This window comes from Xenopus laevis, chromosome 3S, assembly GCF_017654675.1.
Source record: "Xenopus laevis strain J_2021 chromosome 3S, Xenopus_laevis_v10.1, whole genome shotgun sequence".
NCBI classification, from domain to species: domain Eukaryota; kingdom Metazoa; phylum Chordata; class Amphibia; order Anura; family Pipidae; genus Xenopus; species Xenopus laevis.
Genome location: NC_054376.1, coordinates 98940871 through 98968853, shown reverse-complemented (window position 1 = coordinate 98968853; position 27983 = coordinate 98940871). Strand labels below are relative to the sequence as shown.

At 41.7% G+C, this 27983-nt stretch overlaps 1 protein-coding gene across 1 annotated transcript; it reads left to right on the top strand.

The window, feature by feature from the left end:
* Positions 1 to 27: 27 nt before the first annotated feature.
* Positions 28 to 27567, top strand: LOC121402202 (receptor expression-enhancing protein 2-like). The gene is made up of 8 exons (XM_041588681.1): positions 28 to 614; positions 10454 to 10526; positions 14975 to 15051; positions 18169 to 18289; positions 19642 to 19755; positions 19951 to 20098; positions 21335 to 21495; positions 26612 to 27567. Exons 1-8 carry the CDS (start codon positions 583 to 585, stop codon positions 26684 to 26686), a joined length of 801 nt encoding a protein of 266 aa, XP_041444615.1. The 5' UTR covers positions 28 to 582; the 3' UTR covers positions 26687 to 27567.
* The last annotated feature ends 416 nt before the right edge of the window (positions 27568 to 27983 follow it).

Genomic DNA, 27983 nt, shown 5'->3' with positions numbered 1-27983 from the left:
GCTTTTGCAATTTATTTTCACACTTTGTTTTCTGGGGTGAAGACACCCATTCCAGGATAAATCCGAGGTAAAAACTTTGCTTGTTGTTTTTCTGTAAAAATGTAAATAACTTCCCAATTTCTACCCCACGTGGTCCCTTAGCAGAGGAAGTTCATCAAACTTAATAAAGCAGAGCAAAGCAAGGGGAATACTCATTGTTAATAAAAGCCTCTCTGCAGACAGAAGACGTAGTGCAGCAGTTCAGCTACAACTGATAGAATGAGAGCCAGTAGAGCAGAGCACAGGTTGGCTATGGGCGACATACACAGATGCTGGAACAAAACGTCATCTCTTTTGTGTCCTCCAACAAGATGTATCTCATCACTGCCAGCCCTTTAAGCTGAGCCCCTCCTCCTGGATTGCTGCATAGAGCTTGTCTCAGGGTCCAGCCAGTTCTGGACATTTCATTCCTGCCTATTTCCCTGCAATAACCAGCAGCTCCCCCCTCTTCCTATCCCGAGAGATTGGATTGCTCCTGAGCCAGGGGCATCTCTCCCCTGAGCTGCTACAGACATCAGTGGGTGTAAAGCTGCCGCTGGCACCATGGTGTCCTGGATCATCTCCCGGCTGGTAGTGTAAGTAGCACTGTATCAGTCGCTTCTTTATCCCTACACCTATATATGCTCATTATACTTCTATGGGCTGCATCCCCTCTGCCTGCTCTCACCCTGCCCAACTCCCTGTATCTAGCCTGCCCCTGACAATATGGAAGGGTTACATTTCTCCAATGAGTTTTATCAGCATTTCTCTACAATACAACACCCCTCCTCCCATGCAGTAATGGTGCATATGTTGGTTATGATTAAGACTGAAATGCCAGAGCCCCCCTTAGCTTGTTTGGCACTAGAGCACTGTGCCTAGAGATGGGGGGACACTTACCCCTGTGACTAGAGATGGGGGACACTTACCCCTGTGCATAGAGATGGGGTATTTGCAGTGGTGCATTAGATTTAAACAAGTGTGCAGGCGGTTATTCATTTGGAACATGTTTCCATGAGTATTCTTCTGGGACGCTAGTCACATCATTGCTAAGAAGAAAGGTTACTTTTCTAATCAGTGCTACAAATAAATCCATGAAACAACATTTTGCATTGTTATTGTTATGCACGTTGAAGCCTGTGCGTAGTCCAAATCCTTGCCAGCAGAATAGCTTTCTGTCTATAGCATGAAAATGGAGGGATGATTTTTGGGGAGACATTTGTGTGGCCACTGGTTACATCAGATTTGGCGAGTTTGTTATTATTATGCACATAGGATGCAAATACTGTAACAGCAGTGGGCCCTTGATCCATTTAAGGTGCCTTTTCACTTGTGTATCTTGTACCTGGGACTTTTTAATACTTAACACACACACACCTGAGAGAACAGGACGGCTTCTATTGTGCTAGCACTGGCTTCTGGGATTTGCAGTTCACTGACAAAGAGCTGCAGCTTGATGCTCCTCATTATAGATTCCTATTACTGCAGGCAAGCACATGTTAGATTTATGTACAGCAGTGACTGTGGCCTTCACCTGACATGTGCTCACTGCCATTGGCTCAGTCCAGTCATCAGAAATGTGTGCAACAGCGGAATTACTAATCTGGTTATTACTTGCCAGATTAATGGGGACATCGCCTTGTCCAGATCATTTTGTTCTGTCTCTCCACAATGAAACAGCAGAAATAATTGTTGGCAAATTCATGTCGTATCTATGAACTACAAAATATAAACACCTTCACGCCATATCATAGCTGATTTGCTTTATCTTTATAAAGGCCCTTCACGAGTTATTGTGTCAGTCTGTATGGCTGTTATGTCATGTATTCCGACCCGAATGACAGATCCTGCACTGAAACTTAAAATTATTTTTTTTGTTTTAATTGACGTTTTATGTTAGTAAAAAAAAAAACGACTATACAAAAAATTAAAGGGCAAGTTAAGTGAAATTTTTCTTGGGGGCATATCATTTTGTTAGGCTTCAGTAAGTTAAAATTGCACTTGGTCGGATATATTTTATTTCTTTTACTTTGAATTCCTACTGTTCTGAAGCAGTGCCATTGGCTCTGTGCATGCGCATTAAAGGAATAGGCAGAACTTCAACCAAACGACAGAGATAGAATGATGCTGTGGGAATGCTATGCACCAGCAGGTGTAGAGGTGTTAAGTTAGATTAGAAGGAAGAATGGTGCTGAAAAATACTGCAAGAGAACCATTTTTTCCCAAGTCACCCATGCCAGACAATTCACCAACATGGTTAATCCCGCCTATCAGGTCACTGGAAAGGAAAGTGTTAAAGATAGGTTTAAATACTCTGCTCCTCCCAGCAATCCTCTCCTTTTTTCTGTCCAGATCCCTGCAGGCTGCTAAGCTTACCATGCCAGAGTGGGTCTCTCTCTCTCTCTCTCTCTCTCTCTCTCTCTCTCTCTCTCTCTCTCTCTCTCTCTCTCTCTCTCTCTCTCTCTCTCTCTCTCTCTCTCTCTCTCTCTCTCTCTCTCTCTCTCTCTCTCTCTCTCTCTCTCTCTCTCTCTCTCGTGTCCGTGATCCGATGGAGAAACGGATTGAAACTAATCTTGTTGTCAGCAGGGACAACATGTAGGCCGGCGGTAGCTATGACCTCTACATTGAGAGCCATGAAGGTTTGGATGAATAACCTGGAGGAAGCCATTTCTTCAAATGTGAAAAGGTCAGTCTTACGTGAAATGATGTCTGAAGCAGTGGACTTCATGACAGATACCTCTCTAGATCTGGTACATCTGGCTTCCAGAACAATGGCACTTTCGGTATCTTCAAGAAGGGCCTTGTGGTTAAAACCATGGTTGGCAGACTCAGTCTCTAAGGTGAATCTATGTCTGTTGCCGTTGGTAGGGGATATGCTCTTTGGCGAGAAGCTCGATGGAGGTAAGGTATTTTTGCCGCAAGAGAAGAGGTTCAGGCGTCAAAGGGGTAGCCCTAGTTCCCCCACAAATAGGTCCTTTTGAGGTTCAAGACAGCCTAGATATGGAAGGACTGCTGGAAGGCAGTCAAACTGTAAGTCCACAAGGGGTGAAAGTCGTCCACCCAATAGAAGAAGTTCTACTTTTGGCTCAGCCCATGCAGACCAGCAGAGTGGGTGCATGTCTAACATCTTTTTATGTGGTCTGGACCTTGAAGATCAGAGATCAATGGTTCCTGAAGGTGATTCAGGAGGGATATCATTTGGAATTTCACAGAACGCCATCTAGCAATGTGTTGAAAATGTCTTCAGCTCCTCAGATTCCGGGCTCAGACCAGGTGTTACAGGAGTAAAGTGGGCCAGGTGGCACATGAGACCTCTCCAGCAATTCTTCCTGAGAGAAAATGCTTCAAGGCAGTTGAAGCTAAATACTCGGCTAGAAGTTTCAGAAGATGTCAAAAACAGTTTAGACTGGTGGCTGGATATAGAAAATCTGAAAAGCACGAAAATCACAGGTGCAGCAGGTTTTTCTCAAGGATGCCATGTCCTCTAGCGGAAGCAGTGGACGTACTCCTCCAGGATTGGAGCAGAATGTTTGGATATGTCTTTCCTCCCTTCCCTTTCCGTTGATTTGGAGGGTGTTGAAAAAGGTGGATACCGAAGGAGCCGTAGTCATAGCCATAGTCCCTTATTGGCCGAGACGCCGTGGTTTCCGCTCCTTCGGCGTCTTGTGATAGAGCCACCTCTAAGATTGCTTCTTCAGCCGGATCTGTTGTCCCAGGGGAGTGAATTCCCTGTCCCTGACGGTGTGGACATTGAGAGGCAGAAGTTGTCAGAATATGGTTTCCAAGGTGACCTTGTAAACTTCCTATTAAAGTCTCGGAAGGCTTCCACCTCTGCTCAATATTACAGAGTCTGGAAGTGTTTTGTGGAATTTGCAGAACACCAGTTTGATCCAAAAGTTCCCACAGTCCAACAGGTAGTTCAGTTTCTGTTTGCGGGTTTCCAGAAGAGACTTAGCATAAGTACAGTTCGAGGTCAAGTCTCAGCATTGTCTGCATTGTGTAGCCATTCCTGGGCGGAGGAACCTCTTGTTAGCCGATTTTTCAATGCAATGAAAAGAGTGTGTTTGTTCACAAAATCCAGGATTCCACAATGGGATTTTACGATTGTTTTATGGGCTTTGATGTCTTCACCTTTTGAGCCTTTAGAAAAAGCCTCGGATTGGCATGCAACATTGAAAGTTCTGTTCCTGGTCGCAGTTACTTCAGCTTGCAGGGTTGGTGAGATATCTGCACTTTCAGCTAGAGAACCGGATACAGTTATCTACCCGGATAAAGTAGTTATGAGACTATCTTTTGATTTCATTCCAAAAGTAATTTCTCAATTTCATGCCAATTTGGAAGTAACGCTTCCTTCCTTCTGTCCTTCTCCTAAGTCTGACAGGGAGCAAGAGTGCCATACGTAGGACCTAGTTAGGGCCATTTCACATTATTTGACTCGAACAGATGGTTGGCGGAAATTCCTGATCCCGAGAGGCCCTAGGAAGGGTATGGCTCCATCTAAGTCCACGATTGGTCGCTGGATTATCTCCTGCATTGTCCTAGCTTATCAGTTGACAGGCAATGAAATTCCTAAGGACCCAGGGCCGGCACTAGGGGTAGGCAGAGTAGGCACATGCCTAGGGCGCAAAGCTTGGGGGGCGCCCGGCACGTATGTACCCAAGTCCAGTGTGAAGTCCTGCTCCTTGCAGGTGTGAAGTCCTGCGCCTACGTGAGGGAAGTGTGTAATGCGCGATGACGTGATATAAGGGGAGTGTGGCGTGTGCTGGACGCGGCTCTTAGCGTGCATATGTGCGCTCATGTACACGCGTGCTCTGTGGAGGGGGCGACTCGGCCGGCCGAGTTGCCTGGGGCGCTAGGCCAGTATGGCCCGGCCCTGTAAGGACCTGAGGGCTCATTCTACAAGAGCCATGGCTACTTCCTGGGCATGGAAGCCAGGGCCAGTGACTTGGGAAATATAGAAATTTTTTCATACTCATCGTAATTTCTATTTCCTAGTCACTTCCATGGCAGTATTCACCAACTTCCCTCCCTTCTCCTGGAGCTTGTTACTAGACGAGGGTTGCTGGGAGGAGCAGAGTATTTAAACCTGTCGTTAACACTTTCCTGTCCAGTGACCTGATAGGCGCGATTAACCATGTTGGTGAATGCTGCCACGGAAGTGACTTGGAAATAGAAATTACGGTGAGTATGAAAAAATTTCTATATTTAATCTTCTTAAAAAACTGAAGCATTGCAGAAAATTCATTGTTTGGTAGAACAATTATACTAGACACAAGGTCAGATTATCATTGCAGCTTCTCAAGGTAAAGAAGGAGAATCTCTGCCATGTCCTAGTAAAAGCTCTGATCTCAGTTCTATTGAGAATCTGTGCAACTGTCTGACACTGAGGTTCACACTGTGGTGGTGCAGCATGCATTGTAGGACCCAAGACCATGGACACCCCAATAGTCTAGACCAGTGATCCCCAACCAGTAGCTGGCGAGCAACTTGTTGCTCACCAACCCCTTGGATGTTGCTCCCAGTGACCTCAAAGCAAGATCTTATTTTTGAATTCCAGGCTTGGAGGCAAGTTTTGTTTATATTAATACCATGTGTACTGCCAAACAGAGTCTCCTGTAGGCTGCCAGTCCACATAGGAACCACTAAATAGCCAATTACTTATTTGGCACCCCAGGAAGTTTTTGCATGCCTGTGATGCTCTCCAACTCTTTATTTTTTGAATGTGGCTCATGGGTAAAAAAGGTTGGGGACCCCTGGTCTAGATTATAATCTGCCACTGAAGTCAAGGTAAAGCAGTGCTATGGTAGTGTGGGAAATTCATATAGCAATTTACAGGCACTTCATCAATTATAGCACACACATCTGCTTACATAGTAAGTAACATAGTAAGTAAGGTTGAAAAAAGACACATGTCCATCGAGTTCAACCTTTTTTTTTTTTTTTTTATAACTACCTATCTGCCAGTTGATCCAGAGGAAGGCAAAAAAAACCCATCTGAAGCCTCTCCAATTTGCCTTAGAGGGGGAAAAATTCCTTCCTGACTCCAAAATGGCAATCGGACTAGTCCCTGGATCAACTTGGACTATGAGCTATTTCCGATAACCCTGTATTCCCTCACTTGCTAAAAAGCCATCCAACCCCTTCTTAAAGCTATCTAATGTATCAGCCTGTACAACTGATTCAGGGAGAGAATTCCACATCTTCACAGCTCTCACTGTAAAAAACCCCTTCCGAATATTTAGGCGGAACCTCTTTTCTTCTAATCGGAATGGGTGACCTCGTGTCAGCTGGAAAGACCTACTGGTAAATAAAGCATTAGAGAGATTTTTATATGATCCCCTTATATATTTATACATAGTCATCATATCACCCCTTAAGCGCCTCTTCTCCAGCGTGAACATCTCCAATTTGGCCAGCCTTTCCTCATAGCTAAGATTTTCAATACCTTTTACCAGCTTAGTTGCCCTTCTCTGTACCCTCTCTAATACAATAATGTCCTGTTTGAGTGATGGAGACCAAAACTGTACGGCATATTCTAGATGGGGCCTTACAAGTGCTCTATACAGTGGAAGAATGACCCCCTCCTCCCGTGACTCTATGCCCCTTTTAATACAGCTCAAGACCTTATTTGCCCTTGATGCTGCTGACTGGCATTGCTTGCTACAGACAAGTTTATCATCTACAAGGACTCCAAGGTCCTTTTCCATAATGGATTTGCCTAGTGCAGTCCCATTAAGGGTATAAGTGGCTTGGATATTTTTACATCCCAGGTGCATGACTTTACATTTATCAACATTGAATCTCATTTGCCACTTAGCTGCCCAGATTGCCAGTTTGTCAAGATCATGTTGCAAGGATGCCACATCCTGGATGGAATTAATTGGGCTGGATAATTTTGTGTCATCTGCAAACACTGATACATTACTTACAACACCCTCCCCTAAGTCATTAATGAACAAGTTAAATAAAAGTGGACCCAATACTGAGCCCTGGGGGACCCCACTAAGAACCTTACTCCAAGTAGAGAATGTCCCATTAACAATCACCCTCTGTACCCGATCCTGTAGCCAGTTTCCTATCCACGTGCAAACGACTTCATTAAGCCCAACAGACCTTAGTTTAGAAAGCAGTCGTTTGTGGGGCACAGTATCAAACGCTTTGGCAAAATCCAAATAGATCACATCTACTGCCCTCCCACTATCCAGAATCTTACTTACCACATCATAAAATGCAATCAAATTCGTCTGACATGACCTATCCTTCACAAAGCCATGCTGATTGTTGCTCATAATGCCATTCATTAGGACAAAATTTTGAATGTGATCCCTAAACAAGCCTTCAAATAATTTGCCCACCACAGATGTCAAGCTTACTGGCCTATAATTGCCAGGCTGAGATCGTAATCCCTTTTTAAATATTGGAATAACATCAGCTTTTCTCCAATCCATAGGCACCATACCAGATGACAGTGAATCTGAGAAAATCAGAAATAAGGGCTGGTCTAAAACTGAACTAAGCTCTCTTAGAACCCGGGGGTGTATGCCATCAGGCCCTGGAGCCTTGTTTACATTAATTTGTATTAAAGCTTTTTGAATCATATCCTGAGTCAGCCACTGACTAGATTGAGCTGAACCATTCGTGCAGTTATTAAGTGAGCCTGTGAACCCAGACTCCTCTATTGTATACACTGAAGAAAATAACTGATTTAACACATTTGCCTTATCTGTTACAACCATACTGGTACCATTATTTAATGGAGCAACACTCTCAACCTGCATCTTTTTACTATTAATATATTTAAAAAACTTTTTAGGGTTAGTTTTCACCTCCACCGCAATTAACTCTTCATTTCTTTTCTTAGCCTTCCGGATTGCTGATTTACAACATTTATTACAGTGTTTATATTCATTAAATGCAGCTTCTGTCCCTACAGATTTGTAGTTTTTAAATGCCTTTCTCTTCTTTCCCATTAACTTCTTTACCTCTGTATTAAGCCACACAGGATGATTCTTAGAGCTTCTACGTTTAGTCCTTAAGGGAATAAATTGAGAACAATAATGATTTAATATCATTTTAAAGGACAACCATTTCTGTTCTGAGTTTTTAGCTGAAAACCTAATGCCCCAATCAATGCTCTGTAGGGCAGCCCTCAAGGCACTAAAATTAGCTTTTGCAAAATTCATGGTTTTTGTTGCCCCAGTATATTTTTGTTTTTTGCACCAGACATTAAGAGATATAACATTATGGTCACTATTACCCAGGGGTTCAATGACTTGCACGTTTGCTATAAGTTCTGGGTCATTTGAGATCACTAAATCAAGAATAGCATTTTTTCTGGTAGGCTCCTCAACAACCTGTGCTAAAAAATTGTCGTGCAATAAGTTTATAAACTTGTTCCCATTAACTGATCTAGCAGTACCGTTGCTCCAGTCAATATCTGGGTAATTAAAATCCCCCATTATCATTACTTTACCTAAACTAGCAGCCTTTTCTATTTGCATTAGGAGCTTTGTCTCTTCCTCGTCACTTACATTAGGGGGTCTATAGCATACGCCTACAATTAATTTGCTGGATTCTTTACAATTGGTGAAGATGGTAGATGGAGATGCCAGTGAGCAGTTGGGCACTGGCACAGTGGCAGAAAAGCGCTGCAGTGCTCTGTAATGAAATGCTGCGTCATAAATTGCTGCAATGTAGCATTGTTATGACCAGTGTGTCTTGCACTGCTGGGGCCACTATATTATATATTGCTGGGGTCACTGTGTCATATATTGATGGCTCTATTGTATATTGCCGGGGTCACTGTATCTTGAAATGCCATTGTAGAAAGTGAGTTGCACTCAGACACCCTGGTGCTCCAATTAGATTACAGCTGAAGAGGAATCGGCAACCTTACAAGCAAAATGGAATAGCTCATAATGGGACAACATTGCTAACAACATCGCTGAAAGTGCCATTAGAAAATTATGGGCACTCCTGCACTAGATACAGTGGCAACAGCATTTCAAGATGGAAAAAAGAAACAAATCACCGGCACACGGGTAGTGCTGGCAGGGCAAGCCTTTGCTAGTTTAATGGGTTGCAACATTTCAGGGTAAGACCCCTTGCTTGATAAAGGGGTCTTACGCCCAAAACGTTGCACCACGCAATAAACTAACAATGGCTTGCCCTTCCAGCACTACCCCTGTGTGCCAGTGATTTGTTTCTTTTTTCCATCTTGAAATGCTGTTGCCACTGTATCTAGTGCAGGAGTGCCCATAATTTACTAATGGCACTTTTAGTGATATTGTCCCATTATGAGCTACATCCATAAAAGTATTGTTAGCATTCTGTTTCATGGAAAATATCCCTTAAATATTATATTGATTTATGAGAGAATTGATATTGCAATATTTAACTATTTCTTATGTAACCTTAACGTAATAAATATTCAGATTCAGGGAGATTTAGTCGCCCGCCGATAAATCGCCTCTTCTTCGGGGCCACTAATCATCCTGAACTGTCTCCCACCAGCTAGAAATAAATTGCCGGCGGGTTTTCCGAAGTCGCCCGAAGTTTACTCGTGAGGGAACTTCAGGCGACTTTGGAAAACAAATCACACGATTGCCATCCCGACAAGCGTTTTACATTCTAGTGGGAGGCAGTTTTGGGAGATTAGTCGCCACAAAGAAGAGGAGATTTGTCTCTGGGCAACTAATCTCCCCGAATCTGAGTGTGTGCCTCTGCCCTAAAGGTCTACTGGTAGATCCTACCTAGACTACCTTTTGGGCACCCCTGATCTAGTGAGTGACATGTATATACAAAAGTGGGAGTGGTTGGTATTGCATTAGGTGTGGCCTTAAAGGAGTATTTCACTTTCCAAACACTTTATTCAGTTCAGTTGTTTTCATAAATAAAGACTTTTTTTTTCCTTTTCTTAACATTTTTCACCATTTTTATAAAATGAAAGTTTAATGTCCCTGTCTCTGGAGTTTGTTTGGCAGGTCAGTAATCCAGGTGCAGATTCTTAACGGTTTCAATTTGCTACATTAGTTGATAAATTTCTCAGCAGCATCTGTGGAATATCAGCAACTATTGTATCAATTCTAACAGCTGCCTTTAATGAAACTCGGGTTATTTCTGGTGAGCTATCTGAAAAACAAGTAAACTGAAAATAGTGTTGGAAGGTGAACAACATGTACAGCCCTCAATTTATTTTAATATTGGCAGGCTTATAATGGTAATACTTTTTCACTGTCAAGGGTGTCATTGAATATAAATTATATATATACACTCATGCTGGGTGTATTTGCATGTTTCCTTTATGATGTTTCTGTCCTATTATTATCTTGAATGGGGCTAGCTAATAAATAGTGGGTTTGGAACATGCTTATATACAACTTGATTTTATGTATACTGTATTTCACTTATTTTGCTATTTTTGTCATCCTTTTAGGTTGATTTTTGGCACATTGTATCCAGCGTATTCATCATACAAAGCAGTCAAGACAAAAAATGTTAAAGAATATGTAAGTTTTTAAAACTTCAATATCTATTCTGAATGAATTTGTAATATAGTTGATATATCACACGCAATATCATTTCTTTATCTCCAGTGAACTGATTTTGCCACTGGGCTTTTTCTGAATGTAAATGTTCGAAGCTAGGCTACAGTGTATTTAAAATATTAAACTATGTTTTAATATTAAACACTTTAAAATAGTCAGATATTCAAAGTCTACCTAGGGTACCTGGGCAGTGGTGTAACTAGATATTATTGGGCCCCAAATTGCCTAGAGGTTGTCTTGTTTTACCAATTTTTATTTAAATTGTATTTGAATTAGGGCCTCGTGGGGCCCCTATACCTTCTGGGCTTCCTGCAGCTGCAGGGTCTGCTTCCTCTATAGTTACGCCCCTCTACATGGGTCTATCAGTAACAAAAAGTGTTTTTTTTTATTGCAGGAATATCTTAACTGAAGCAAAGCAGTAATATACAGTACATATTATAAGTCTACGGCTCTCCATAGGCATTAGTCAGCCCTGTTTGAATCAACATCATTTATATTCATTTGACTGTTATACTGCCCATACACATAAAGAACATTATTATGGGGGCCTAAGAACAGAGCTGTCAAACCCCCTTATTTTTTCAGATTTTAGGCTCTGTCCCCTGGAAAACGTGTGTGTGACAGCACCTCTTTGAGAGATATATTTTCCTTCCCCAGTCAGGTATCACCCAGAAAGGCCGTTATTTTGCTCCAATACATGGACCAATGCTGCCCAGTATAATTTTTATCCTTTAGTGTGGACATGTTTAGTTCATATACAGAGATTGATTATAATCGGCATCAGTTGCTGTGCCTCTGGATCTTACATGCTATCAGCAGAGCTGGGCCAACCCGGCCATGCGCCCTAGGCAACCTGGCTGGCCACATCGCTGGCTGAGTGCTCGCTCGATAACGCATGCACGAAACTGCACTCCAGCGCGCATGCCCGAAGCTATGTGTGCATGCGCAGAAACACATTTACACAAAGAATAGAAATGGCAGTTGGGTAGAGACGGGACCGGACATGGGGTAGGCGACTGAGCAGGTACGTGCCTGGCGCCCCCCCAGCTTTGCGCCCTAGGCACGTGCCTACTCTGCCTACCCCTAGTTCCGGCCCTGCCTATCAGGGCTGTATTTAGGTCCGATAACACCCTAGGCAGTGGACCTAAACACGACCCTAAGGCGTGCGCGCTGTGACGTCAGCCCGTCTTGCCGCATTCTTCCTCTGCCCCTGTACCCCTCACCCCTCAGCTCTGTTACCGGATTTCCTATGGAGAGTTTAAAAAAAATAAAAAATAGGCACCCCGAGGGCTGCCCCCAAAACCATGCCGCCCTAGTCACAGGCCCTAGGGGGCCTATATATAAATACGCCCATGCATGCTATACTCCCTGTCACATTCATATAACCCACTAGTCTATGGCTGCCTTAATAGCAAGGAAATATTGCTAACAGGAATCCACTTAAAAACTGAGATTCCAAATGAATTCCATCATTTATCTATATAATCACGTTTCCAATTTACCTCTTGGCCACTTCATAAATCAAGGCAATAAGCTTACTTACAGATCCACCATAAATGAAAGAAGTGCTTGACTCCTCCATAGCTGCCATATCCTAACATTTACACAAGTTTCTTTTGGTTTAACTTTGCATAGAAACATTTCAAACTTCACAATGAATAACTGACTGTTCGGGTGCAGTGATTTTACCTCATTACACAGAACTATTTTATTTATGAAGATGTAAAAAGTTTTCAGTCAAAACTCTTGAACCCCCCCCCACCCAAAACTCCTTTTATAGATTTAGCACATTGGGCAAAATGAACTCCCCTTTAGAATCACAGAAATATCAGCATAATTACATGAACTATATAAGGCTGATTGTCCTATATCCTACAGTGAGGCAAACTAACATGGTGACTAGAGATGTGCGAATTTGGGTAGTTTCGCCCAAAAATTCGCGAATTTCCCACGAAATGGCGAAAAATTCGCTGGCGAATTTTCGCGGCAGGTTTAGCAAATATATTCGCCGGCAGCGAATTGTGGGAATTCGCCACAAATTTGCGCCTGGCGAATAAATTCACCCATCACTTATGGTGCCAGCTAATATTTCCGGATAAAAGTGGTCCAATCCAAAGCAAAAAGAGAATTTTAAAGCATCCTAGCGCCCAAATGAACAATTATTAGAGGTTCTGCCATATTGCCATCAAAACATCAAGCAATGGAATAGCTCAATTTGCCTTGAGTGGGGTGTAAAACATTCCCTCCTGTATCCTTTAGGATGGACCATACATTCATGCATCACACAAAACCATATAAAGCCAATAATTAATGATGCCAATCATATCAAATATCTGAAAATCAATTTTTTATAAGGTGCAAGGTCTCTTGGGTATCTTAATAACCACTCAGATCCAAAACCAGTAGTTAATTATATATTTCCTTATTGAAGTGTCTTTCACCTATATGTCTATCACTTGGGCTTTCCTGCTTTAGACACCAGTCTCTTCCTTCTTTCAAGCCAGTTTATTCTCAAACTTGAAAGGTAGTTTCTATGTTATTGTATTATCAGCATGGAACAAAGGAAAGTAAAATACGTCAAGCTTATGCTGGTTGCAGAATAATTGGATGCATTGCTGTACCATCTATCTATCTGCAGAGTTCTGGAAAGAACATTAACTTGATGGAAACTTGGCCGGTGTAGATCATATGTTAAGAAACTGAGACTGCTTAGAAGGTAGCTGATAAAGTGCTGCCTTCAGCAGCTCTCTTTACAACTGTTGCTATGGCAACAGCTCTTATGTAAGAGGCTCTTTTCCGCGTTTTGTTTTATTGAAGCTGTTCTTAATGCACCGATTTGGTCTTCTCTGAAGAGAACACAATGGTTCATGTCTTATAGCCAAGCTTGTGGCTCCAGTGCCCAGTGCACACTATCCTTTGATTTTCTCAGCATTTCCTTCTTTTAAAATAGAGGAGCATTCATGTTACTACTGTCTGGATCCTATATCTAATACAGGAACAGAGCTCCCCACATTGAAATGATACCTGAAACTGGAATAACCTCTAAGGTTTACGTTGTAGTGAAATCACTGATCTGTCCCTATTGTACTGGATTCATAAAGCAGGGAGTTATGTTTCAGCTCATAATAAATGTATTTAATACAATTCAGATCATTCTGCAGGAAATGTATTATGCCAACTATTGAATGATTGTGTTGGGCTGAAACGTGCACAATTAATCCTTTGGCTTTTATTAAAAGTTTTTATATTGAATTTTGAAACATTAAACATTTCTAAGACCAATAGAAGGTATAGTAGAAAAGAGAAAGTTGAGAGGAAAGGGGAGGGGAGGTAAGGTACAAATTATCATATCCATTATATTAGAACAGGGATCCCCCAACCTTTTCAACCCGTGAGCAACATTCAGAAGTTAAAGGACTTGGGGAGCAACACAAGCATGAAAAATGTTCTCGGGCTGCCAAATAAGGGCTGTGATTGGCCATTTGGTAGCCCCAATGTGGATTGTCAACCTACATTGAGGCTCTGTTTGGCAGTGCACCTGTTTTTTATACAACCAAAACTTGCCTCCCAGCCTGGAACTCAAAAATAAGCACCTGCTTTGAGGTCACTGGGAGCAACATTCAAGGGGTTGGAGAGCAACATTTTGCTCATGAGCTACTGGTTGGGGATCACTGTATTAGAATATATGCAGTTACCTAGTTTGCACATTTAGCCAGGTACCCCATATAGCTTCAAATTTTTCGGGGCAGCCTCTTGATAGATATGTCAGTTTCTAGTTTGAGAGCAGTGTTGGACTGGGACACCAGGGGCCCACCCAAAAACCTTTGACCAGGGGCCCACCAATTAATTTTAGACAAGGGGCCCACTCTTAGTACTATTATTCTTCCTCTCCTCACTCAACCTCTATTCTCCTAGTCTCTACTTTACACACTATAATCTATTATTCCATCTATTTAGCCTCTTTGTTCTTATAGAAATAGGGAATAACCATGAAATAAGCCAAATGTCTAGCAGCATGAGGGGCCACTGACACCTGGGCCCACTGGGAGTTTTCCTGGTATCCCTGTGGGCCAGTCCGACACTGTTTGAGAGAGAATCATTTTATCAGTTTTTGCCAATATTGTATTGTAGGAGGGTTGAGTGATTTCCAATGCATTAATATGGCTTTTTGGCATAGTATAGGAGCTGTAGGTAACAGGCTCTAGAATAGAAATGTAGCTGCAAATCCCCCGTTATCCCTAACAAACAGGTTTCTGGTGAACGAATACTTGGTAGTGCGAGCTTTTGTCTCCTTATGATCGTATACTGTAAGGGAAATGAGACCCACTGTGATGCCAGCGACAGATTTCTGCACACAGACACATGTTGGCATTGTTGAAAATTAAAGTTACGTTGTTGATGTTTTGCAGGTAAAATGGATGATGTACTGGATTGTGTTTGCTTTTTTTTCGACGGCCGAAACTCTTACTGATATTATCCTCTCCTGGTAAGTAATGCTCTATTATTTAAGCTCAAAGGGCTGGCCGCAAGGTATATCTATACCCACAGCATATACAGTATGTTAATGTATCTTAAATTTCTTATTTACGCTTTAGATTAATGTAAAGTAAGTCATATGAATGCAGAGTTGTCAACCAATCCCATGTCATGTTGGTGAAAATGATCCAGTCCTGGACTTTTTTCCCACTAAATCGTACAATGAATCATGGTCTCAAAAATCCTTTTGAGTGAATCAACCTAATGACATAGGGCTAGTTGTCATGAATCAACTATAGGTAAAGACCTTGTTGTTCTCAATGTATTTAGTTCATTACACAGAGCCAGGTACCACCACACCTCCTAGTTATAGACAAATAAAAGAGTCCTCTGCACTCAACCCATTATCAATATATTTAAGACAGAGACATTTTGTGCATACTGCTACTAAAAAATGCCTTACCCTTTAAACAAAACAGGGATTGTTTGTCCATATATTGCAATATATTTAAGCTGGCCAACTACGTCAAAGTCATCCCATATCTGGCCAGTCCTACGCTTAATTTTCATCTGATTCATTAAGAATTCTATTGCTTCATTATACATTTTACAAAGGGACTAAGTTTTACCTGCAACTTACCAGCTGCTTTCAAAGTAAAACCTCCATACTTGGCTGCCCTTTTATTAGACACCAGTGGGATCACCTGACTATAGCTGGGAAGGGTGGGAGCTACAACATGGAGCTGGTCACTGGTCCTGTATAAACTATAACAAACAAGGGAAAGTTGTGCTCACCACTAATTTTTAAAACCATTAGGCGGGGGTGCAATGAGGGTGTGACCACAAAATACATATAGACAAATACAAGAGTCCTCTGCACTCAACCCATTATCAATATATTAAAGACATTGAGACATTGTGTGCATACTGCTACTGAAAAATATTTGTAAGTTGACCTATTCTACCAAGATATATTGAAATATAACATTAATTGGGGCATCACTGGCTCGTCTAAACTTCTGGACCCCGCTGTAACTGCAGGTTCTTCTTCCTCTGTATTTGGATACATTTGGATGCAGCTGGGCGGAATGCCGCCCCATAAATTCTGCTGCCCTAGGCCCGGGCCTTTGTGGCCTTGCCACAAATTCAGGCCTGCAGAAGTCACAGAATTAAGATGAAACATAACTGAAATAATTGCAGGTATTTTATGTCCAGCCTTGCCTTGTGGCAGCAACACCCCTATGAAAGTTACTTTTAAAAAAAAAAAAAAAGATTATCTGGTCAGCTTAGTATATATTTTCATTGTTAATATTAAAATAATGGAAGACTGCATAAAGGAAGGCCTTTTGTTAATATATGAGCTGGGCAGAACAGGAGGAAGCAAACTAAGGTTTAAGGTTTGTTCTGTAAGAAGCTCTAATCCCCTGTGTCATTCATAATTAGTTTATTCTAAAAATAAAGAACTAGTTTTAGCGTTCCATTTTACAGAAAATTAGAAATTATTATTTTATTTTTAGAAAGATTTTATGATTTTGTTTTGTTAAATAACTTCTTACGGAGAAAGTAAAAAGTGGTGAACAAATGCACTCTTGTTATCAAGTTATAAATAATCACTAAGGGTGAGATCTGAATTTTATTTTATAAATACTACACTACATAAAGCTTTCTGTTATCTCCCCCTCGATAAACTTTGGTTTTTGAGCAGGCCCGGATTTGCGGCAAGGCCGCATAGGCCAGGGCCTAGGGCATCAAAAAAAATAGGGCGGCATGCCGCCCAGCCACATTATGGGGACGTGTGCGTCCCCATTCAATTACAGCAGCTGCGCCGGCGTTTTTTCGCCAGCGCGCTGGGAAGGGGAGGTGAGGTGGGCGCTAGGAGCGTGTGGCCGCTTGGTCGGACCAGCGCGGCCTAGGGGCGGCCATCAATGAAATCCAGTGCTGTTTTTGAGGGATACAGCAATTCATATTTGAAGAGTGTTTTAAAATGGGTGGAGGAGAGCCTATCTGATTGCTGGAATTTGGGAACTACTTGTAGTAACAATGTGAATGCACTCCCTGGCCTTCCTTTGATAAATTGCCTGGTGCACAGCCCTCTGGGGAGACGGGAATTCCTGGAATCCACTGGAGAGAAGCAAAATGAGGAACCGGCACACAAGAGCATATACAAACGGGGTTAACCCCTTACGTGTTTATTAACGTCACAATGATGCACAACTACCTTTTGCAAAAAAAATTTCCGGCTGATGGGGGGCAGGTAAAAAAGGGGCGGGGTTGTGCTGTCAAAGGGGCGGGGCCATGTCGCGGCCAGGACAAAAACCAAAGGACAAGGTAAGTTTACAGGGGATTGGGGGCGGGCCAAGGGGTCTTTTTAAGGGTATTACAAATTTACCGGCAGCTACATTGCCGGTAAATTTGTAATCCCGGCCTTGGCAGGTGTTTTACCGGCTAGGCCAGTAAAATACCGGCCGGGTGGCAACCCTATGCACAACGTTTCGGGGAAGGGGCCAGCCCCCGAAACGTTGTGCATCATTGTGACGTTAATAAACACTTAAGGGGTTAACCCCGTTTGCATATGCTTCTGTGTGCCGGTTCCTCCTTTTGCTTCTCTCCAGTGGAATTTGGGAACACCATAGCTCCGGGTTTCAAACTTTTATTTTTGGACAATAAATAGTGACTGTCTATGGCATCTTACAGCATCCCTTCTGTAATTTGCCAGAACCCACAGATTGCCCTGTAGTTATGACTCTACCTACAAAAATTCAGAGAATCAAAAGCCATTCAAAAGTTCATATTCAACTATAAATAGACATAAATGGCACATCATTGTCCTCCCAGAGTTGAAACACAGACAGCGAACCTGCTATGAGTTGCATTTGGCTGTGGGCACACAGGCTGAAAGGCTCAGAAGCTCTCAGTTTGTGTATGTTTGCAGACTGAGAGAAGTTGATTTGCTCCCTGCTCCTGCTCCATTCATTTGAATCCAATAGCCTGCACACACACACACAGCAGAGCAGACGGAGGTCAGCCTGGAGATGCCTCATTTTGCGTATTTTGGCTGACCTCCGCTGTTGTGCTTTAACCTGCTGGGCTATAACACCATTTTTAATGACTCTGTTATCCCTGGCAGGTTTCCATTCTATTTCGAGTTGAAAATTGCATTTGTGATTTGGCTTCTCTCGCCTTACACAAAAGGCTCCAGTGTACTGTACAGGAAGTTTGTCCACCCAGCATTGTCCAGCAAAGAAAAGGTGAGTGTACTCTGAACTGGTTACACCGCAGCCATTCACTTCACAGATCATTTTAACTCTACACATTCTTCCATTTTCCTCTGTCAGTGCATTTATTAAAGCCCTAGAGCAGTGAATTGGAGCAAAAGTGTAACTTTTTCACTGACTTTTTTTCTTCTGAAAATACAGTATTTTATATTTATAATTTTGTTGAGTAATTCCTGTGAGTGCCATCTCTTCGGACTATGTATTTTTCTGCATGAGCACCCAGGTTTTGTGTACATTTGAGGTGTGCAACCTACAACACCTGAACGCACACACTAATGTTACTGCACAGTGTTAGTACCTGAACCCTCACTGGTTGGCATTCTCCCTTTACCCTTCCTGCCTTTAGTGTCCTGTCAAGCAGATTTAGCTTTACGGATCTTTATACTGAAGTTTAATCCTTGTAGTGTTGAGCAATGGCTCTTCCCTGATATGAGTGCCACCTACAGGCAGTGGACAATAAAAGCCTTTCCATTTGCTCAGAGCAACACTGGAGGGAGAGAAGCAGGGAGAAACATCAGGGCTTGTAATGACTTCAAATATTTTGCAGATGTTTTCTTCCTTTTTCAGAAATTGTACTTTGATACTGAAACTCACAAAGTTCAGTGTATCCTAGTTTTGAAATCACCAGCAACACCAAAAATGACTATTTGATTAAAACTAGGGATGCACCGAATCCACTATTTTGGATTTGGCCGAATGTTCGCAAAAGATTCGGGCGAATACTGAATCGAATGCTAATTTCCATATGCAAATTAGGGGTGGGAAGGGGGAAAACATTTTTTACTTCCTCGTTTTGTGACAAAAAGTCACACGTTTCCCTCCCCGCCCCTAATCTGCATATGCAAATTAGGATTCAGATTTGGTTCAGCCGGGTAGAAGGATTTGGCCGAATCCTGCTGAAAAAGGCTCAATCCCGAACTGAATCCTGGATTTGGTGCATCCATAATTAAAACAGATATGCCAGTTATTTCAGGCTAGAACAATTTCTTTCAATAATACCCTTGTCTCTGGTTAGTCATGGAGCTGCCCATATGCTCTGTCAACAAGTGATCTGCAGGGGTCACTTGCATTTTGCTTGCCATAACGAAACTCACAGCATATTATAGAATAAAAGTAGTAGGCTTTATATTCTGTCTAATAATTCATAGCAGCCAATCTGCAGGTTTCATTCATTGGTCAGGTTTTATTATACTGCTTTTATGTCAATGCTAACCTGTGCAGTGCATAATGACTCCTCTCCATGACAGAGAACAAGGTTAACTGAGTAATGTCAACTTTACTAAGTAATGTGAGAAAACATTTCCTTTCTTCTAATAATTCTTCAGGAAATTGATGAATATATCGCTCAGGCGAGTGACAAGAGCTATGAAACCATGATGCGGTTTGGAAAAAGAGGTTTGAACATTGCTGCAAATGCTGCCGTAACAGCTGCTACCAAGGTACTACCATAGATTGTGGGTATGGGTATCCTGACAGTTTTATATGACGTAGGGTGTTTTGTGGTAATTTGGTACTCTTTATTGGCTTAATGATTTATGGCAAATACAGATATTAATTGATACATACAGTATCCTTTAGTTTTCTCAAATAAAATGCTGTTACACTTATGTTGGCATTGTTCCCTTATACATCAGGGTCAAGGGGTCCTCTCGGAAAAGTTACGCAGCTTCAGCATGCAGGACCTGACGTTGATTCAGGATGATGACGCTGCTCATTTACAGAGTCCGGAGCCTCGCGTCCGTAGCGCTTCCACTGGCTTGGTAGAAACCATTGCTGATTCAGGTATGGGAGATATTTAGAGAATGATTAAAATATGTCAGTAGAAAAATGACAATTATATGCTGGAATATAAATGACCAGTCAAATGGGCCATAGTTCCTGGGATACGACCCCCAGTTCCAAGGGCACATACATCAAAAAATCACAAACAGTTGAATGGTGCACAAAGCCAAAATATTGGTACCAGGGAAAAGTATGGTCGAAAATTAGGGCAAAAAATAAGTAATGTTCACAGGAGGGCATACTCCCAGTTCACCCCAGTCCCAGGGTGCGAGTCCACATTCCAATAATTGTGCCTCCAAAAAATAAAGGGCCAATGAATTAAAAAAAATACAAAATATTTATTAGGACATGTTAGACAGAAACCTGACGTGTTTCGTGCCTGTTGGGGCACTTACTCACAGGCACGAAACATGTCAGGTTTCTGTCTTAACGCGTTTCATACCCTCTGGTACTTAATCATAGGCCAACAATAATGTCCCAGTGCAGTTTTCAGTGAACAGAAGCACTGGCCTGGTGCCTGAGGTCAGGCCTGGATTGGGACTGAAAATAGCCCTGATATACAGAGGCCAAAACAGGGCCACTAAATAATGACTGTCTATGACATCTTACAGCAACCCCTCTGGCATTTGCCAGAACCCACAGATTGCTGCCTGAGGTTAGCAAATATTATCGTTGGGGGGAGCATAAAAAATTGCATTTATCATCCTTTTAAAACTAGGGATGCACCGAATCCAGGATGTGGTTCGGGATTTGGCCAGGGTTCTGTCTTTGTTAGCAGGGTTCGGATTTGGCCGAATCCTTCTGCCCGGCCAAACCGAATCCAAATCCTAATTTGCATATGAAAATTAGGGACGGGAAGGGAAATCGCATGACTTTTTTGTCACAAAACAAGGAAGTTTCGTTCAATATTCGGCCGAATCCAAAATAGTGGATTTGGTGCATCCCTATTTAAAACACAGAATGTGGTTTTTATGGTACTGTATAGAATCTCTGCAAAAGCGACATTGTATTGTCCTCATTGTTGTTGCTGCCTCCATGGATTCGGTGTAAGCTTGTTATTCTTCTGTATACTCTATGTATATGTATTGTTCTGAATGATCAAATTAATTAAGCTCTATAGAAGAAGGCTTGGATCACCTTTTGGTGCTGCTTTTGATATTGCTCATGGGTTAGAAATAACTGTGCGTATATATCTGAAATGATTGTCTTGTTGTTAACAGCTCTTTCTGCCTGCAGTGCCGACAATGTGTGCAGCTGGTGAGGATCAGCACCATGCTGTGAAGTCAGACGGAGATCAGCCAGATGTTAAACCTGAACAGTCAGATGAAGATGCCATTGAGAAAGTACCAAAACGCACAGCCAGCATCAAAAGTGTTAAAAAGGTGACAAAAGTGGAGGTGAGTGTTCCTAGTGGGCTTTTCACTACTGACTGTAGTATAACTGAACACGAGACTGCTTGCATATCAATATAGATGCCTGCTAATACACCTTACTGTCTATCATCATTTTTAAAGGAAATATAAACCCTTCAAAAAATGAATGGGAAATTGATCAGTGTTTCTGCAATTTGCATTTTTTTTTCTAGTTCTAGATATTAGCAGTTTTTTTTAAACTGTATTTTTTTTCTATGACATGAAAAGCATGTCATAGATGATAGATGCAAGATATTGCATTATTATCAGTGAATTGAACTTTAAATAACTATAAAAGTGAACAGAAAAGATACAATTTAAAGAAAGCAATTAAAGGAAAAAGAAAAAAAATGAATTAAGACACCTTACTAGAGCACTGATGGAATTTACATTAAAAGTGTTATTTGCCCCAGTACAGGTAATTAGACTATCTTTCATTTAAAGTTGTAGAGCATTAATATTTCCAGATGGCCCACACCTCATGATATGAGCAGTTTTTAATGAATCTGAAACAACTGCTCCACCTGCTGTTCATTCCAGTCAACTGGATTGAATCAGTAGAAAATTAAATTAGTGAAAAGGGAAACTCTTGGGGTGCTGCTCTTCTCAGAAAATTGACTTCTTGAGCAAAGACTTTCATTTTTCGTTAATTACATTTTTAGCTAATAATAATGTTTGGATTCAGTATTGAACCACGTGGGAAGTTGGTCACAGACGCTATAGCCTGTTGGAATTTAAGTGTATACATCTTTAAACAGCAGCAGGTTCAGGCCCCTAATGAGCCTTTTCCTTGACCATTATAAAGTTTGTTGTTACAATTGATAGGAGTTATTTACTTAGCACAAGTGCAGTGCAGTTACACAGGGTTTCTACAGTAGCTTTTGTCATCTGACACGGCAAACTTGCACTACGAATCAGGCACACACATAATTTTGACTCCAATGCAGCTAAGTAAAACACATTACACATCCATAGAAGCATTTGCGCATGAAATTATTGGGAATAATATGCGGCATTGTGAGTTAAAAGTGCAGTTGCAGTTACACAGGGTTTCTACTAGGGATGCATCAAATTCAGGATTCAGTTTGTGATTCGCCAGGATTCAGCCTTTTACAGCAGGATTCGGCTTCATCCGAATCCTTCTGCCCAGCCGAAGTGAATCTGAATCCTAATTTGCATATGCAAATTAGGGTTGGGGAGGGAATCGTGCCTTTTTGTCATAAAACATGGAAGTAAAAAATGTTTTTCCCTTCCCACCCCTAATTGGCATATGCAATTAGGATTTGGTTCTGTATTTGGCCGAATCTTTCTCCGAGGATTCAGGGGTTTGGTCTAATCCAAAATAGTGGATTCAGTGCATCCCTAGTTTCTACAGTGGCTTGTGCCATCTGACACGGCAAACTTGCACTAAGAATCAGGCACACACATCATTTTGACTCTAAGTGCTGGAAATGATGCATCTGGATTTAGAAATTTTTCGATGCAGCTAAGTAAAACAGATTACACCTCTGTAGATACAATGGCGCTGGAATTATTGGGGAAAAATGCTGCATTGTGGGTTAAAAAACATGGCTGTTGCATCCAAACTTGCACTTTGCAAATAATGCTTTCAGCGAAAGCAGTATTTTCTATTTGTATTTGCTGCACGGTTTTGCAGTTTAGGTGAATCCCTTTGCTTAGTGCTGTATTTTGCCTGTGACTATTCATTATTAGGCCACAGTGCTGAATTCACAATCTGTACATTCCCAGCAGTTCCCTGACTGAGAGTTTTAGCCACTGCTGTTTCAATTTGGCTAGCAACTGTAATAGCCTCTGCAAGGGTTAAATCCTGCTCTAGGAGCAGTCTCTCTCCAATGCGAGGCGAGTTTCTTTTTTCCACTATTTGGTCTCTTAGCATTTCATCTGTTAGATTCCCAAACTCACAGGTAACAACCAGCTCTCTCAAAGCTGCTACAAGTTGTTCTGTGGATTCGCCATTACATTGTCCACGTTGGCGGAATTTATATCAGCAACCACATTTACTCTTGGCACAAAAAAGTTCTTTATAGCAGTAAGTGCAGTTTCATAAGTATCATCAGCTAATGGTGATGTATAGAATATACGCTTTCCCTCTGCTCCCTGGCAGTGAACAAGTAAAGCATGCTTTCTAGCAGCAGAAATCTCCCCTTGGTCAGCAGCAATAATGTAATTTTCAAACATACGGATCCAAGCAGTAAAAGGTATGGTAGGCTCACCAGGGTTTGGAAGAAAAACTGCAGGCTGCTGCAGAGGTAGAAGAGCCATCCTGTCGTCAATTTGTTATGTTTTGGGTAGCCGAGGATGAGTAGAGTATAACAGTGCTTTATTAGCAGAGTCAGACAGCCATTACACAACAGTAACTTTCACTTTTAAGCTACCAGGAAGTATGCACAGTATAAGTATGAGCACAGTGACATCTACAGGTCATTTGTACAAACACCACACCTTAGTTACTGATATTCCCCTGGGGCCGCTGAGAAATATATCCAAAAATTAAGCAGATTGTTACAGTTTAGAGAGTCAGGAACCTGCTGCTGGGAAACACTGGATTCATTTTTAAGATAGAAAGCAACAGAAAAAGCCTATTTCTGGTGTACTGTTTGAAATGAATTGAAGTGAAACAAGTGTTTGAAAGATGCACTGCCTCTTTAAATGTCAAAAATGAAGCAGTACAAGGCTTGTCTTTCTGGGTAGCACTTACCTTTGTTTGCAGGTGACAAGTTCTGCTGTTCAGGAATGTGATAAAAGATAGGGCCTGGATACGTGACTTATGCCATGCACCTGACTGATATATGATTCATTACACAGGGTATTAGTCATGCCCATTTCACCCTAACCCCACTGTTTATTATTGTAAAAGAATTCCTTCATGTGAGTCAGCTTGTGTTTTGCTTCTTGTTTCCACCGCTTTTGTTTTGTGATAACAGAACCAAACCAGCCAATGTAAGACAACTGGAATAACAATGGCGTGAGGGAATCATGGGGCAGTGGCTCCTGTTCCAGTGGGTGTCTGTGGTCTTATCAGCATGTACTGTAAATATCATTCCTGGGCCAAGCCAACCGGGCACCCTAGGCAACCTGGTCGGCCAGCCCGCTATATATTAAAGAAGGAAAGCTTTAAAAATAAAACCCTTCTCACATGTTTGCCTTAACCCCCTCTCCTGAAACACTGCCTTATAAACTTTAAAATCATTACCATTTGTGCACACTATTAGTTAAAAAATCCTGATGGTATGTGTGTATACATTTTATGGGCAATGATTAGAGCTTTATTTATTTTTAGCCTTTCCTTCTCCTTGAAAGATAATAGGAAGCATGGGTTTTGTAAATAAGTAAACGGACAAGCTTACCGCTTTCCACTGTGGGTCTCGGTGCTCATGCTCCAGACCTTCAGCAAAGGGGAGCAAGACACAGAAAACTTGAATAACGGGCAGGCACCACTCCGGAACACCAAACTCAGTCAATCAGTAGAATCCAGGAGCCCAAATTTTGAAATAATACAAAAAGTCTTTATTTTACATTATGTATAAAAGACAAAAGCCTGACGCGTTTCATGTCCCCCAAGGACACTTAATCATAGGCTGCTACCCACCGTGAGAGCAGTATAGGGTTGTCACCTGTATGGTTTTCATCCAGACAGCCTGGTTTTAGGGCTATTCTGGTGAAAACTGCCTTAATGGATTTCCAAATTAGGAAATCCGGACAGGCATTGAAGTAAATGGCACGGCGATCAGCAAATCGCTGATTGCCACATCACAAGACCCGCCCCTGTCATCATCAGCCACACCCCTATGGAACTGGTCCCCCCTCCTACGCCACCTGCCCCACCCCCCTGATGTCACTCACTCTGTCGGGGCGGGTGAAGGAGAGGGGAGAGCTAGAGAGGGTAGCTAACATGGACTAGGGGTAAGCAGAAGACACTTAAAGGGGACCCGTCACCCAAAACAATTATTCAAAATCCTATTTTATCGCATTAGTCAAGCAAAATGAACTTTAATTACACTGTATAAATTATTTGAATCTTGTTTCCTTCAGTCTGGGAATTCAAAATGATAACAAGCAGGCAGCAGCCATTTTGTGGACACTGTTTTTAAGGAAAGCCTTGTATCATCTCAGAATCATGTTTGTGCACCAGAATTGGGGACCCGATGTCCATTCTCATGCCCTTGCTACACAATTTAATGGTTAAGAGAACGGGGGAATGTGTGGAGAGCAGTGACATCTAGGAAGTGCTGAACGGAAAGTGAAAGTAATTGTCTGCCCCGCCTCTATGCCACTGGCATAGAGGAGTGGCAGACAATATTAGATTGACAGCTGAGATGTTTAAATGAGGTTACAACAGCTATGAATGCTTTAATAAAAAATAGAAATTGGATTTCATGTTTAATTTGAAAAGGACTTTTATTATACAGATTTTTGTGTCTGGGTGACAGGTCCACTTTAATAGGTACCTGCCAAGAACCCCCTTATCTTTACGCCCTAGGCAGATGCTTCTTCTGCCTACACCTATTTCCGGCTCTGCATTCCAGTATGTTTCTATGCGAGAGGAATTAACTCCTAGCATCCCTTTCCTAACTGTCTTGGTAGGAAGCTCTGGAACCAGCTTGCTAAAGCAGCATTTAGTTGTTCCAAAGAAAAACTTGCATAAGAAAAAAGGAAAACTATACCAAACAATGTGGGACTTTGCATTAAACAGCTCATATGTAAAACCCTGCTTCGTCTAAATAAACCATTTTCATAAAAAATTTAACTTTTTAGTAGTTTGTGCCATTATGTAATTCTAAATAGAAAAATTGCCATTTTAAGTACTAAAGGCCGCCCCCTGGGATTCTTCAATTTACGGTGCAGTATTTCTGGTCAGGTGATCTCTGAGGCATCCACAAAATGGTGGCTCAAGGTAAAAGATGTAAAAGGGCAATACTTACTGATATATAGTTAAAAATTCTTTAGTAGGCCACTTAATATGATATAAACTGTCTGTTGGTAAGGTATTCGTTCTGGGGATTTAGTTTTCCTTTAATGGGAAGTGTTACCTCATTGTGATATTTGTTGCCTAATCACAAAGGGGTATTATCTTTTGCAGGCACAGCCAAAGAACACAAAAGCACGGCCCAAGAAGAAAACCACAGGGTCTAGTGTTTCTGGGGAGTCAGCATGAACATTGTGTCTGTCTGTCCAGAACTCGCCTTCTGCTGGAGCCTCTTCCAAGGACCAGGTGTAACAGAACTGCTTTTAGGGTCACTCCACAATTGGGATGATCACGACCTGCAAGAAAACTCCATTTGTTAAGTATAAATATATTTTACAAAGCTGCATTGAGATTTATATCTCACATCCAAGCTGTGCTGGAAACCACTGACTGCGGTGGCTTGACAAGACCTTTGCAAAATATTTTGTTATGAGAGCAATTCTTTCTCTTCAACGGAAGAACAAAAATCCACTTGATGGATCAATTATCTGGGGCTACTGGGGCAGATATGTGAACTTGCCAAGTGTTAAATCAGATGCTGGGACAGTCAACAACTTCAGTGATCAAGGTGGTGTATAGTGGTGGGCATCCATATGCAATTGTATTCTGGGGGATCTTAAACTTCTACTTAATAGAACAATACACACAGAGCAGTTACACACATATGCACATTCAGTTTCAGCCAATAGTGTTTAGGATACCAGTGAATGCTTGTTAAAAGGTGGGTCATAGGGCCATATGCAGGGGGAAATGTTTAAACAAAAACTTAATGGAAATTAAATGATGTAAGGTGATTGATTTTCTTATAGCAGAATACAAATGGTCAGGCCGTATTGGTTAATGGAGGTATTAATGCATAGAGATTTGGGGGTAAATTTAGTAAGCGGCGAAAATTTGTTCAGATAACGTTAATTTACTAAAATGCAAAGTTGCGTCCAGGGCGCTGAACGCTGGCGAATTTTCGCTAGGTTTACTTCGACAATCAAAACGAAGACGCGCTAGCGTTCAATTATGCCTAGTGCAACTTCGTTAGAGGTCTTCGTTCAGGCTAATTTGCATACAGCGGGAAATTATAAAGTTTAATGGACGTATAAGTTGCAGCAAATACATTACATTGCACAAGTCCAGGGAACCTTTATAAAGAAAATACAGTTGTTATATTGCCCTACACATGAGCCCACTGTATAGTTTATGTTCCATATGTTAGAAAATGTATGGGCAAACCTGGTTGCCCAAAAAATTTTTTGCAGCCTATCACTCTGAAAAAAGGAAAAGAGTGTTTTTTGGGACTTAGAAACTTTTTCCACTAAAAATATGATGTAAGTAACAGATGATTGAAGAAGATCTTCATCTTAGTGAATTTGCAGAATAATGTCCATTCACCAGAGCGAAAATTTGCCTGCTGATAGAGTGCGAATGTGCGCCAGCGTCTGTCTCTTTCACCAGCGAAGTTATGCCTGCGCCCGTTAGTAAATCGGCAAAGTGC